This window comes from Phascolarctos cinereus, unplaced genomic scaffold (assembly GCF_003287225.1).
Source record: "Phascolarctos cinereus isolate Bilbo 61053 unplaced genomic scaffold, phaCin_HiC Scaffold_7;HRSCAF=346, whole genome shotgun sequence".
NCBI lineage: Eukaryota > Metazoa > Chordata > Mammalia > Diprotodontia > Phascolarctidae > Phascolarctos > Phascolarctos cinereus.
This window is the reverse complement of record NW_027556180.1, coordinates 78724294-78736432: the sequence shown is the minus strand read 5'-3', so window position 1 is coordinate 78736432 and position 12139 is coordinate 78724294. Positions and strand designations below refer to the sequence as shown.

General features: G+C 40.2%; 1 protein-coding gene across 3 annotated transcripts in view; it reads right to left on the bottom strand.

Moving 5' to 3' along the window:
• The window catches only part of IDH1 (isocitrate dehydrogenase (NADP(+)) 1), a 32197-nt gene extending 25719 nt beyond the window's left edge, over nt 1–6478 (bottom strand). For 2 of the 3 annotated variants that reach the window (XM_021008680.2, XM_078147453.1), the window contains exons 1-2: nt 6328–6478; nt 2329–2466 (exon numbers count right to left, since the gene is read on the bottom strand). In XM_021008680.2, the coding sequence (XP_020864339.1) occupies nt 2329–2450 (122 nt within the window). In that variant the 5' untranslated portion in view covers nt 2451–2466; nt 6328–6478. Of the gene's footprint in view, nt 1–2328; nt 2467–5561; nt 5994–6327 lie in introns of those variants that run through there. The other variant, XM_021008681.2, reaches the window with a different exon arrangement.
• Between the last annotated feature and the right edge of the window lie 5661 nt (nt 6479–12139).

The window sequence follows — 12139 nt, the reverse complement described above, 5'->3', positions numbered from 1 at the left end:
TATTCTCTTATGTGAGATTTAAGTAAGAAATCAGAAGTCAGTTGAACAAAATATGTAACAAATCACCATGAGGCAGCAGCTTTTTAATTAAACAAAAAAAAAGATATTCTGATAACAAAAATCTTTAGGTCTGCAAAAATTCAAAGTCCATACACATTGACCTACCTTTCCCCGCCCTTCTCATTATACTTGTTGCCCCAGACTACTTTCCATGTCGCTACTTAGGCAGACAACTTGGCATAAAACATGTTATTGAGGACATTTAGGACCAGAACAGGAGGTATTCCGTGGTCTTGTAGTAAGAATAGTTACCTGAGAGACAGAGTCCAAGTGGTGCTTTGTTACCACTGGATTAGTAAAAGAATACCTTTCAGGATGTTGGCCGTATCTTCTTTGGAAAATTTATGGAGTCAGGGTGGTGAAGCACAACTGTAATCCCTGCTACAGGGAAGGCTGAGGTTGGTAGATTGCTTGAGCTGAGGGGTTCTGGGATGAAACAAGGCTAAAGCCCATGTGGTATCCACACTAAGTCTAGCACCAATATGGTGAGCCCTAAAAAGCAGGAAGCTACCAGGATACTTAAGAAGGGCAAACTGGCCAGATAAGAAACAGGTCAAAGGTCCTCTGTCAATCAGGGTGAGATGGGGCCCTTGAGTGGCTGCCTGATACACTTTCAGCCCACATTATGATGGGATTTTTGTTCAGTCACATTCTTTGTGACCCCATGGACATGCCAATGATGTCTATGGGGTTTTCTTGGCACAGATACTGGAGTGGTTTGCCATTTCCTTCTCCAGTGGATTAAAACAAACAGAGTAAGTGACTTGCCTAGGGTCACACAGCTAATAAGTGTCTGAAGCAGGATTTGAGCTCAGGTCTTCAGACTCCAGACCTATCGCTCTATCCATGGAGGCACCTAGCACCTAGCCTCAAAAGATAATTAAAAACACTAAAAAAAAATTATTTGAAAAAAGAAAGTCAATAGGCAAAGAAAAACGTTTTTGTGTAGCTCTCTCAGAAATTTTACATGAAAGAAAGTTTACTAAATATCTTTTTAAGCTATCAGAAGGGTTTTGGTTTTTAAAACAGCCTGAGGCCCTAGATAATTAGCTTGGATATGTAGGCATTTACTCATTTTCACGTTACAACATAAAACTGTCAGTACCTTGCAAAACAGTAGACATTATAATAGTGCGTACTTGCAGAATGAATGAAAAACACACACACACACACACACACACACACACACACACACACACACACACACACGAAAATCAAATGGGTCCCCAAGAGCCTTCTTGATTAGTAATTAGACTAAAATAAAAATTATAACTAATAATCACTTGACTGAAATAACATTGTTCAATTGTGGTTGTGTTTACTATGCTCTCAAGAGGGAAAAAGATGTCTGCTGCTCAACAAATATTTATTAAACGTCTGATCCATACTGCGCTAGGGAGGTACAAAGTTCAGATAAACCATGGCATCTGCCTTCGTGGTGCTTATAGTCCAGTAGGAAGATCAAATAACCATAATACAAGAGTAGACAAGTACAAAGTGCTATATAAAATCCAAGGAGATCATTATATTGGGGGGGGCGGGGAAGGGAAGAACTGACAAGATGATCTTTTAAAGAATGTTTAGGGATTTAAAGTGGGTGTGAGGAGTGTGGGCAGTGAGTAAGAGTAAGGCATTCCAGGAACAGGGAACAACAGGCCAGGAGGTGGGAAAGTATAAGATTTTATCGTCTCATGGTCACTCTCAGTTACAAGATGGTACAAGAGGGGGAAGGGGCAAGAAAGGAAGTTTAAAATAAATTCTACTGGGAATTTAATAATAGAGTGACCAAAAATGCCAACTAGTGGTGACAAAATGTCTTACAAAAATACATTTGATTTCACTGTTTCATTTGCCATCTCATTTTCCTTTAAGGGAGTAAAAGAAGCAAACATTCCAAAACATAAGCCATTGTTCCTTAAAAAAAAAAAGATAAATCATTCTAGCTAGAGCTACTTATATATAAAAACATTTCACATCAACACAGTCCTAGAAAGAGCTAATTTTCCCCTTCATACTTAGTGACCTATCACCCTCATTTTTACGACACAAACAGGAAGTCTAGTGGAGTTTTCCATTCTTATGTCAAGGTGACCCTTCCAATAAAGCTTGAGATCTGTCCACATCTACCCCACGAGGAAAAAAAAAAAAGACAACTTGCCATCAGAATTTTAGACTGAAATGCTAGAACAGAAACCCTGTCCTAATACTGGAAACATTTAGTTGTGCATCCTCTGATTCAGTCGCTCACCAGAAAAGATAATGAATTACCTGTGCAGATCCAAATTCACATATGGTAAAATGAGTTTTTCCTTAATCAGGTCCCAAATGACTCGAGTCATCTCATCTCCTTGCATTTCCACCACAGAACCGCCATTGATTTTTTTGGACATGTTGCTTTCAATATATCTTTAAAACAGAAAGAACAAGCAATTTCCAAGGATAAATTTCATTACAAAATGTAAAAATGACAAAAACATTATTGTCTTTTATTTAGAGACCAACTCAAAATGACATCTTTTTAAAAATAGAAATATCATCGTAAACATAGCATTAGGTTGGCACAGTATGGTACAATGAATTGAGTACTAGGCTTGAAGTAAAGAAGATCTGCATTCAAACACTGCCTCTAACAGTTACTAGATTACATTTATTTTATATATGCATATACATGTGCATGTGTATATATACATGTGTGTAAAGTTCCCCACGAAGATGAATTCATAGGTTCAAAGCATGAAACAAGATCAAGTTGAAACGGTATGTAACTGTTTCTTAAAACATCTGGGCCCGAAAAAAGTCTTTAAGCCTGGGTTTTCATGGTTCATAGGATCACAGATTGAGAGACGGGCCTTTACAGGTGATCTGTTTTATCTTTTCCCATATGAAGAAGGCAACTACGGCCCAAAGATAAGTGCTGACTTGCCTATGCTCACACCACCAGGAACAGGTGGCAAACCCAGGAGGTGGGCCTAGGTCTTCTGTTTCCAAAACCTGTACTTGGTCCATTGCTACCTTTTGAAAAATAAAGTAAACCTCAGCTCCCAAAGAGAAAGGATATATTCCTCTATTCATCTATACTCAGTGGAAGTATTCAGATGGCAGGGAAGAGATCTTAACAATTCTTAAAAGGTTCCAGATCAGGAACCAGGATAAAAAGAATGAATTGAATAAAAAAAATACAATTAAACCACTAGTGGCGGCTAGGTGGCACAGTAGATAGAATACTGGCCCTGGAGTCAGGAGGACCTGAGTTCGAATCCTGCCTCAGACACTCACTAGCTATGTGAACTTGGGCAAGTTGCTTAACCCCACCCCCCCAAAAAAATTAACCACCAAACAAAGAAGAAATGGCCACGTTTTCACTATAAGGTGGAGGGGTGGGAGAGAAGGAGGGAGAAGAGGATAAGACAGTTTGTTTTTTCCCTATGAATTGGTCCTAATGAGCAATTATCAACTCTGAATCTTCTACCTCTAAAAATTACGTCTAATAATATAACAAGTACTAGCAGTATTTTTAAAAATAACTTTAATTTCCACTTTGCATCCCACTTTTATGTTTGTCCTGACTCGAAAATTTAAAAAAAAAATTAACAATACTTCTCCTTAGCACATTTAAAGGCCTATGGTCTTTGACCTAATAACCTATTGCACAACAGTAATGACTAGGCAATTTTTCTTAAACAACTAGCACAGTTAATAGTAAGGTAAAGTTTCTAGCTATTTGGAGTATTTTAAGTTCATTGTTTCCTTCTCAACAAAAATAGTTCTCTCCCTCTGTGCAATAATCTTTTTCCACTCCCCTAATGCCAGATTGAACATTTTAAGTTTCTTTTACTTAGTTCAGTATAGAGGATCAGCCTCAGTCAGGAAGAACTAAGTTCAAATTACATCCCTGAAACATACTGACTGTGAGACAGTGGACTTTAACAAAGTTCTTGATGCTCAGTCAAGACATCTCTCTTTGACTGTAAATTACAGAGAAGGTGTCCCACCCACTTGCAGTGATACAGAAGAGCTTCCTACCTGGAATTACTTATGGAAAATTTCCTACATCCTATCTGTATATTTCACATGACTTTTCCCTCAAACTTTTGCTGCCTTTATTTTTGTTTTAACTATGAAAGGGAATATATAGTTGTGAAGCAAACCATTACATACTATGTTTCTTTTAGATTACAGTATCAGGAATGTCATGCTATCACTCATTGACATTTCAAGTGCTTCTCAAATAAATAATATTTTTCTGGTATAACAACCACAGCAATCTCGTTCAACATTTGGATAAAATGTCCCCAGTTCTCCTCATAGGCCCAATACTATGTAAATGACCAGCAACATTTAATTTAATCATCCTAAACCACTGGCTATCTTCAAAATAGTTTAAATCTGGTCAGAGGAACAAAGAATTCCATCTGGGTAGTCCCTGCAGGGCCTCTCCTCTTGGTTTCCTGTCTCCTCCCCAGCCCAGGGTAAAGAAAGACTTCTTTCCAAGTCCTACAAATGCTAAACAACTGATACGCTTAACTCGGATAAATTCCAATCTCCCGACACACTCCAGGGCAGTTTCAGAAAAATCAACCTGGAATTACCAAGCAGTTTTCAGAAAGTCACTATGTATTGCTTCAGAAGGGGAAATTTGGTTCAAGGTCTTCCCTTTACATAATTGTCAGTGTTTCTGAATGAAAACTGTCCATTTTATGAAACAATTTCAGGCAAAAGAGGGATAGGAACTGGACCTGTGATTTCACTGTCTTAAGGAACTATTCCCTCAGCCAATGTCTTCTCTGCAACTTACGTCTTACTGCCCAGAGCAGGCCAAGGGGCAGGGAGGGAACTGCCCAGGGTCAAATAGCCAAGATGGGTCAGAAGATGGCTTTGAGGCTACTTTTCTATTCACTATCTACCTTCATTGGCCTCTCTCAGGCGAAACACTTGGAAGAAAGTAACACACCCCAAAATCCCGAAATGCTGAAGTGCTCTTTTACTTCCTTCTCACCACTGGCCCTGCCCTTCAGCAATTCATTTCAAAGGCAAATTGCACAATTATCTAAAGAACTCACAGCCAGGGTATTAACCTTCGAGCACTTTTTTTTTGGTCCCAGAACCTCAGGAAGGTTCTCCACTAAGCCACGGAAACGGCTCCCTTCACATCATTTGGGGTAGCAGCCAGCTCACCAATGGCATCACCGGCTTCGTGTTGGCCAGCAGTGAGAACCGAGGACCAGCAGTCAGGTGGAGACATCTGATTTCAAACCTCCCCCTGCCACTTATTATATGTGACCATGTTTACCCTCCCGGCCTCAGTTTCCTCATCTGTAAGATGGGAAGAGCGCTGATCCTCGCCGGGTTGAAAGGATCAAATGGGATAAAGCCCTTAAAGGTTATTAAGTAAACTATTACCCCCAACATCTTAGTTCTCACAGATTCATTCAAAAGGATTCCTCCCCTCTACGCCATCCCCACCAACGCAAGATTTAAAAACAAAAGACAAAACCACTCACTCCTGAGAGGGGAAAAAAATTGCCCAAAACACCAACCGAAGATAAAATGGTAATGACCAGCTCAAAAGATCCTCGTCAAGATCAGGTTAAGTTTCTACGTGTGGACCTGCTAGCTTTAGCTGATTTCGAGTCAAGCTTCATCTGGGGTGGGCAAAGGGCACCTTCGCGCCCCCGAAGTACTTTTCGGTTAAAGGTCTCTTGGTGCATACTTGTGGCCACGGGTGTGTCCCCGTGCCTATCGATAAGGAAACGTTCTCGCACTTCTGGGAGTGGCCTGTGTGGTCTAGTGAGTCCCGAAAGTGTCCTTAATGTGCATATGTCTCCCGTCCAGCAGTCACATGCTTCTCTTTGTATCCCCAGCCATTAGCACAGTGCATCGCACGTAGTAGGCGCTTGACACAGCACCTCGCACTTAACAGGCGCTTAACACTGTGCTTTCCACATAGTAGGCGCTTAATATATGCTTACTGCCTGCTTGACAAGTTGCAAGGAAAAGGTGCGAGGCAAGCGCTGGATCAGTTCCTCATTCCCGGCCGCGCGGGGCGTGGGAAGGGGGCGGCCCTCCTCCACCCCTAGCCCCAACAGCTCTAAGGTTGCATTAGGACCCTTTAAACAGGAGAGGCCTGGAGGGGGAGGGGCGGGATGGCAGGATATCTACTGCTCGGCTCCGCCCAGAGCAAAGCGAAACCCCCTCAGTCACCGCATCCAATCCCAACCCCAACCCCCAAGTCGCAGGAAGCCGGGGCCCCAGCTGACGCCCCGTTACCTGCAGCCGGGCGATGGCCAAGGAGAGAAAGCGCCCAAAGGTTCACGCTCACGCTCAGCGCCTGGGCTGCAGGTTAGTGCTTCGGCCGCCTGCCCGAACTCCGAGGAGGAGACTGGCAGGCTAGCTCGACCCCTTCTCCTCCCCGGCTTTGTCCCCTCCTTCCCCCCGGCCCGCCCAGCTCAGCCCACCTCCCGGGTCCCCGCCCCTCCGCCCAATCCGGCTCCCCCAGCTCGGGGGGTGCGGCGCGGCCAGGGCCCGGCCTACGCGCTGGAAAAGCGGGGGGGCGGAGACGTGGGAGGAGAAAGGGGGGGAAAGGTCTGCTGAGCGACCTCTTGGGGCTGGCTCGGTGCAATCGGACCACCGGAGCTGCTTCCGGCAAGCCAATGGATGAGGACTGCAAAACCAGCGGGGAATCGAGCCTCTAGCTCCTCGTTTTTCGGGGTACCAGGGACCTTAGCCTTGTTTTACAAAAGGGGACCAAAACGGAGTGGAACCCTAGGCAAGTCAGGTCAAACCAATCAGCATTTATTAAGTGCCTACCTTGTCCCAGGCACCGTGCGAAACACTGGGGATACATCAAAAGGCAAAAAGACAGCCCCTGAATTTTCTTTCAAAGCTTGTCTCTAATGCCACGTCTCCTACATAAAGCGTTTTCTGATCTTCCACCCCCATCTCCTACTGCCCCCGCCCCCATTACCTGTATTCATTATATACTTATAGGTGTGCAATAGAATGGAAGGTACTGGGGGGCAGGAACTGTTTCATTTAAATGTTTGGTGACTGATTAATATATAAAGGAAAACAAGCCTCCCAAACGCTTAAAATACGTAAACTCAAAGGAATACGAGGCTACATTATTGTCACTCGAGCCTACAATATTGTAGACTTGATCCTAAAAGAATGCTCCTCCCTCTTGGGGCATTCTGCTCTCATAAGGAAGGGAAATTGGGCGCATTTATTTTCAATACGGTATATATACTGAATATTGTTATTGGGGTCTGATTCAAAGGGCAGCCTGGGAGGGCCTGGAAAGACTCAATTGTCCTCTGTAGGTTGGGAGAGACCCCATCACCAGGAGGAAGCAATACAAAAAGGGATGCTGCAGTTATTCTTCTCCCCTGCCTTTTTCACCTCTACCCACCCTTCTTTACCCCAAGCTTTACCGGGGTCATAATGAATCTTTAAGCCCAAACAAAAGATTTAACGAGTCTTTTGAAAACGAGAAAAATGTGGAGCTCAGGAGAGGAAGTTTCCTATGTAGCAGTAAAATTGGAAGAGTGAGGATTTATCTGTTGGAAAAAAGGAAACAGCATTCTTCTTTGGGAGGGTCACTGGACTATTTTTTTTCTGGTCTTGTAAGAGCAGGGGTTCTTAATCTGGGGTCCATATTCCTCCTAGATTTCAAGGGTTCTGGGAATATGGTTTTTAATTATCTTGAGAACTATTTCAATATAATTGATTTCCTTTGTAATTCTATGCATTTTATACATTTAAAAAACATTATTCTGAGAAGGGTATTTGCTGTTGCCAGAGCTCCAGAATACAAAAAAAGGTTAAGAACCTCTGATAAAGGGTGATTTCATAGTGTGGAAATTCTCCCCACCCAACATAGATCAACAACTAGAACCTGTATCCAAAGTTTGGATTTAGTCAAAGGGCTGAATCTGAGGACCTACGGGGCCACGTATGGCCTGGAGACCGAAGGTTCCCCAAACCCTGAACCAGGGGTTTGTGCTGAAACCAGTTCCTTTGAGCTAGTGAGAGCTATTGCTAAATTTTCAGCATGAGCATTTACATCTCTGGAATCAACAAATACTAATGGGCTCAATTTACCATTTTGTTGATTGTCTAGACTTAAGAATGCATAAAGAAAATGTTAATGCAGAAAATGTCTTTTTTCTTTTTTTAGAGAGAGAGAGAGCTACCAGCACACCACTGACTCTAACTTACAGTCTTAGAAAGTTGCCAGGAGGATTGAGAAATTCAGTGACTTGCCCAGCGTCCTGCAGGATTTGGAGCTGAACCCAGATCTTAGTGAGTTGAAGGCTTAATGCACCACACTGCCTTTCAAATAGATAAGGTAGACTATACTAACTATTCTCTCTCTCTCTCTCTCTCTCTCTCTCTTCTCTCTCTCTCTCTCTCTCTCTCTCTCTCTCTGTCTGTCTGTCTTTCTGTCTCGCACTCACTCACATATATTATACCTTTCCCTTTATGTGTGTGGGGGGGGAGGGGCAGCTGCTTGCTTTGATATATATTTAGGGTCTCAAAAGTCTAGTGCAGTTTTAAGCTATTAAAGCTTTTGAGATACCCTGTATATTTGTGTGTGTGTGTGTGTGTATACATTATGTGAAAATGTAGTGTGTGTGTATATATATACATGTGGCACAGTGGATAGAGTTCTGGACCTGGAGTAAGGACTACCTGAGTTCAGATCCAGCCTAGACACTTACTAGCTGTGTGACCCCGGGCAAGTCACTTACCCTGTTTGCCTCAGTTTCCTTATCTGTGAAATAAGCTGGAGAAGGAAATGTCAAACCACTCCAATGTCTTTGCCAAGAATACCCCAAAAGGGGTTACAAAAAGTCAGAAACAATTGAAAGTGTGGCTAGGTGGCATAGTAGAGTACCCGACGTGGAGTCAAGAAGACTCATCTTCTGAGTTTAAATCCAGCTTTGGACTAAACTTAGTAGCTGTGTGACCCTGGGCAAGTCACTTAACCCTGTTTGCCTCAGTTCCTCAACTATAAAATGATCTGGAGAAGGAAACGGCAAACTGCTCCAGTATCTTTGCCAAGAAAACCCCAATTGAGGTCAGACAAGACTGAAAATGACCAATTAACAACAAAAATACGTATAAAACTCTTTGGAAGCCCTAAAGCACTACATATATAAATATAACTACATAGTTATTATATGTACACATGCAATATATTATGACTGATATATTACCATAAATGATATATAAACACACATATATATGTGTGTGTATATATACATACACACTGATAGGACAGATTTATAAGAATACACTTTTGGGGCCTCCTGACTCAGCTAGGTGTAAAACATTCAATAGTATAGTAGTCAGAATTCCTATAGAAAATAAATTCCATTACTAAAACTCTCTATCTTTATGACCATTATACTGCGTAAACTTTAAAGCATGATACGGATGTCTCTTTTATTATTTTAAGGCTCATAAATATATAAATATATATTTGTACACACATACATACTAAGTCTATACATATGCATGAGTATGCATAAATGAACACAGCACACACACACACACACACACATACACATACACATTTCAGTGGATCCATTATCACTGGTGAAGACTGAAAACTGTATTCCTGTTTCTGTTCTCTGTGATTCTTGCCTGTGGCCTTTGACAAGCTTTCACTGGGAGGTCTACTGAACAGAGGCCTTCTTTTGTGTCTTTTAATGTTTTTCAGCTATCAGTGCCACACTCTGAGACTACTCTGGCTGTGTTGTCTTATCTCTGACTTCTAGTAGATAATACCTCTCTCTCTCTCTCTCTCTCTCTCTCTCTCTCTCTCTCTCTCTCTCTCTCTCTCTCTCTCTCTTTCTGTCTCTCAATGTATAGTTTTAAAACTCAGCTGCCCTTTCTCTTTGAAGATAATGGTCCTAAAGGAAATTATTATGTGTTTTCAAATGTGTCTGGGATTGAGGTATAAAGAAAGTCCTAGGGGATGAGGATATGGAAAAGATGAACAAAAGGGGAAATATGGAACTAGACAAATTGCTGGAGAAACTAGAGTTTAAAAAAAATTTTTATGGCATCTCTAAATGGTACTGCAAAAAAAATATGAATATTTCTCAGCACTACTTGGAACTTTTACAAAAATTGACCATGTATTAGGGTACAGAGACATTGCTAAAAATGTAAAAAGACGGAAATAGTGAATATACCTTTACAGATCATAATGTAATAAAAATAGTCATTGGTTTGAGTACTGCAAACAAATGAGACAGACCTAAACAGAGACTTAACAATAGAATCTTAAATAATGAGTGGATCAAAGAACAAATCATTGAAACAATGAATAACTATGTGAAAGAAAATGATAATGAATAAAGAACATGCCAAAAGTTCTGGGATGCAGCTAAAGCAGTACTCAAGGAAAAATCATATCCCATTAATAAACTGAATATTCATTTTTAAAAGTTAGAAAGCCAACAAATGAACAAACCCAAAATAAGCACAAAAGGGGAAGTATTAACAATGAGAGGGGAAAGAGAAATTGGGGGAAAAAACCCATAGAAATTATAACTAAAGCTAAAAGATGGTTCTTTGAAAAGACTAATAAAATTTATAAATCTTTAGATAATCTGATTAGAAAGAGCAGAAAATCAAACCAATAAAATAGCAAGACAGTGAGCTGAAATTATAACAAAACCAGAAGAAATAAAAAGAATAATTAGAAAACTAAAGGCATAAATTAAAGGCATAAAGTTATAGATAAAGGCATAAAGAGGAGATAAAACTATTCCTATTTGCTGATGATATATGACAGTATACTTGGAAAATCCTAGGGAAACAGCAAAGATACTAAGTGAAACAATAGCTTCAGCAAAGTTGCAAGCTACAAAATAAATCCTCAAAAATCAGCATTTCTATATAATGAGAGCAAAACACAAGAAGGGAAAAACAGAAAGGACATCCCATTCCAAATAACTACAAAATGTATAAAATATCTGGTGATCAATCTACCAAAGCACATAAAAACTTGTATAGATTTAATTACAGAATATTTTCGGACATATAAATTAAGGTGTTGGTCTAACCTTATTCCCATATGCCAGAATACATTTTGAATGGATATGTTACCTTGATATTAAAAATCACACTATTAAAAAGTTGGAATAGAAACAGATCATATACTTCTCACAGGTATGGGTAGGTAATATATTCTTACCCAAACAATAGAAAGAGGCAATTATAAAAGATTAGACAACTTTGATTACATGAAACTGGACAAATTTCTGCACAGATAAAATTTATGCACCTAGGTCCTAGGATAAGAAAGGAAGTGGTCAAATGGGGGGGAAATCTATGTATCAACTTTCTCTGATAAAGGTTTGGGATCCAAGATATATAAACAATGAATAAACATAAGACTAATAGCCATTAGAAAAGTGGTCAAAGGATAGATAAGAAGAAATAATTCTCAAAAGAGGAATCACAAAGTATCCACAACCACATGAAAGAATGTTCCAAATCACTGGTAATAACTAGAAAATACAAATCAAAACAACCTTAAGGTTTCACTTAACACCCTGTAATTTGGCAAAAAAAAAAAGACCAAAATGGCAATAGCAAATGTTGGCAGGGTTGTGGACTGATAGGCATGCTAATATATTGCTGATGAAGCTATGAAATGGTATAGCCATTTTGGAAAATAATTTGGAATTATTGCAAAGTAACAAAAATGCTCATGGCCTTTGAACCAGACTCCATTACTGGGTTTGTACTCCAAGGAAATTATCAATACAAAGAAGGTCCCTGTGTGCACCAAAATATTTGTAGCAGTGCTTTTTGTGACCTCAGTGAATTAGAAACAAAGTAGCTGTCTGTCATTTGGGGAAAGGCTAAACAAATTGTAGCATATTGATGTAATGAAATATTGCTGTACTTTAAGAAATGATGTGTTGTGATGAAAAGAGAAGCATGAAAGATCGATATGAACTGATACATAATGAAGTAAGCAGAGCCAAGAAAACAATACACATACACAGTAACTACAACAATGCAAATGGAAAGAACAACTATATACCAAAAAAAAAAT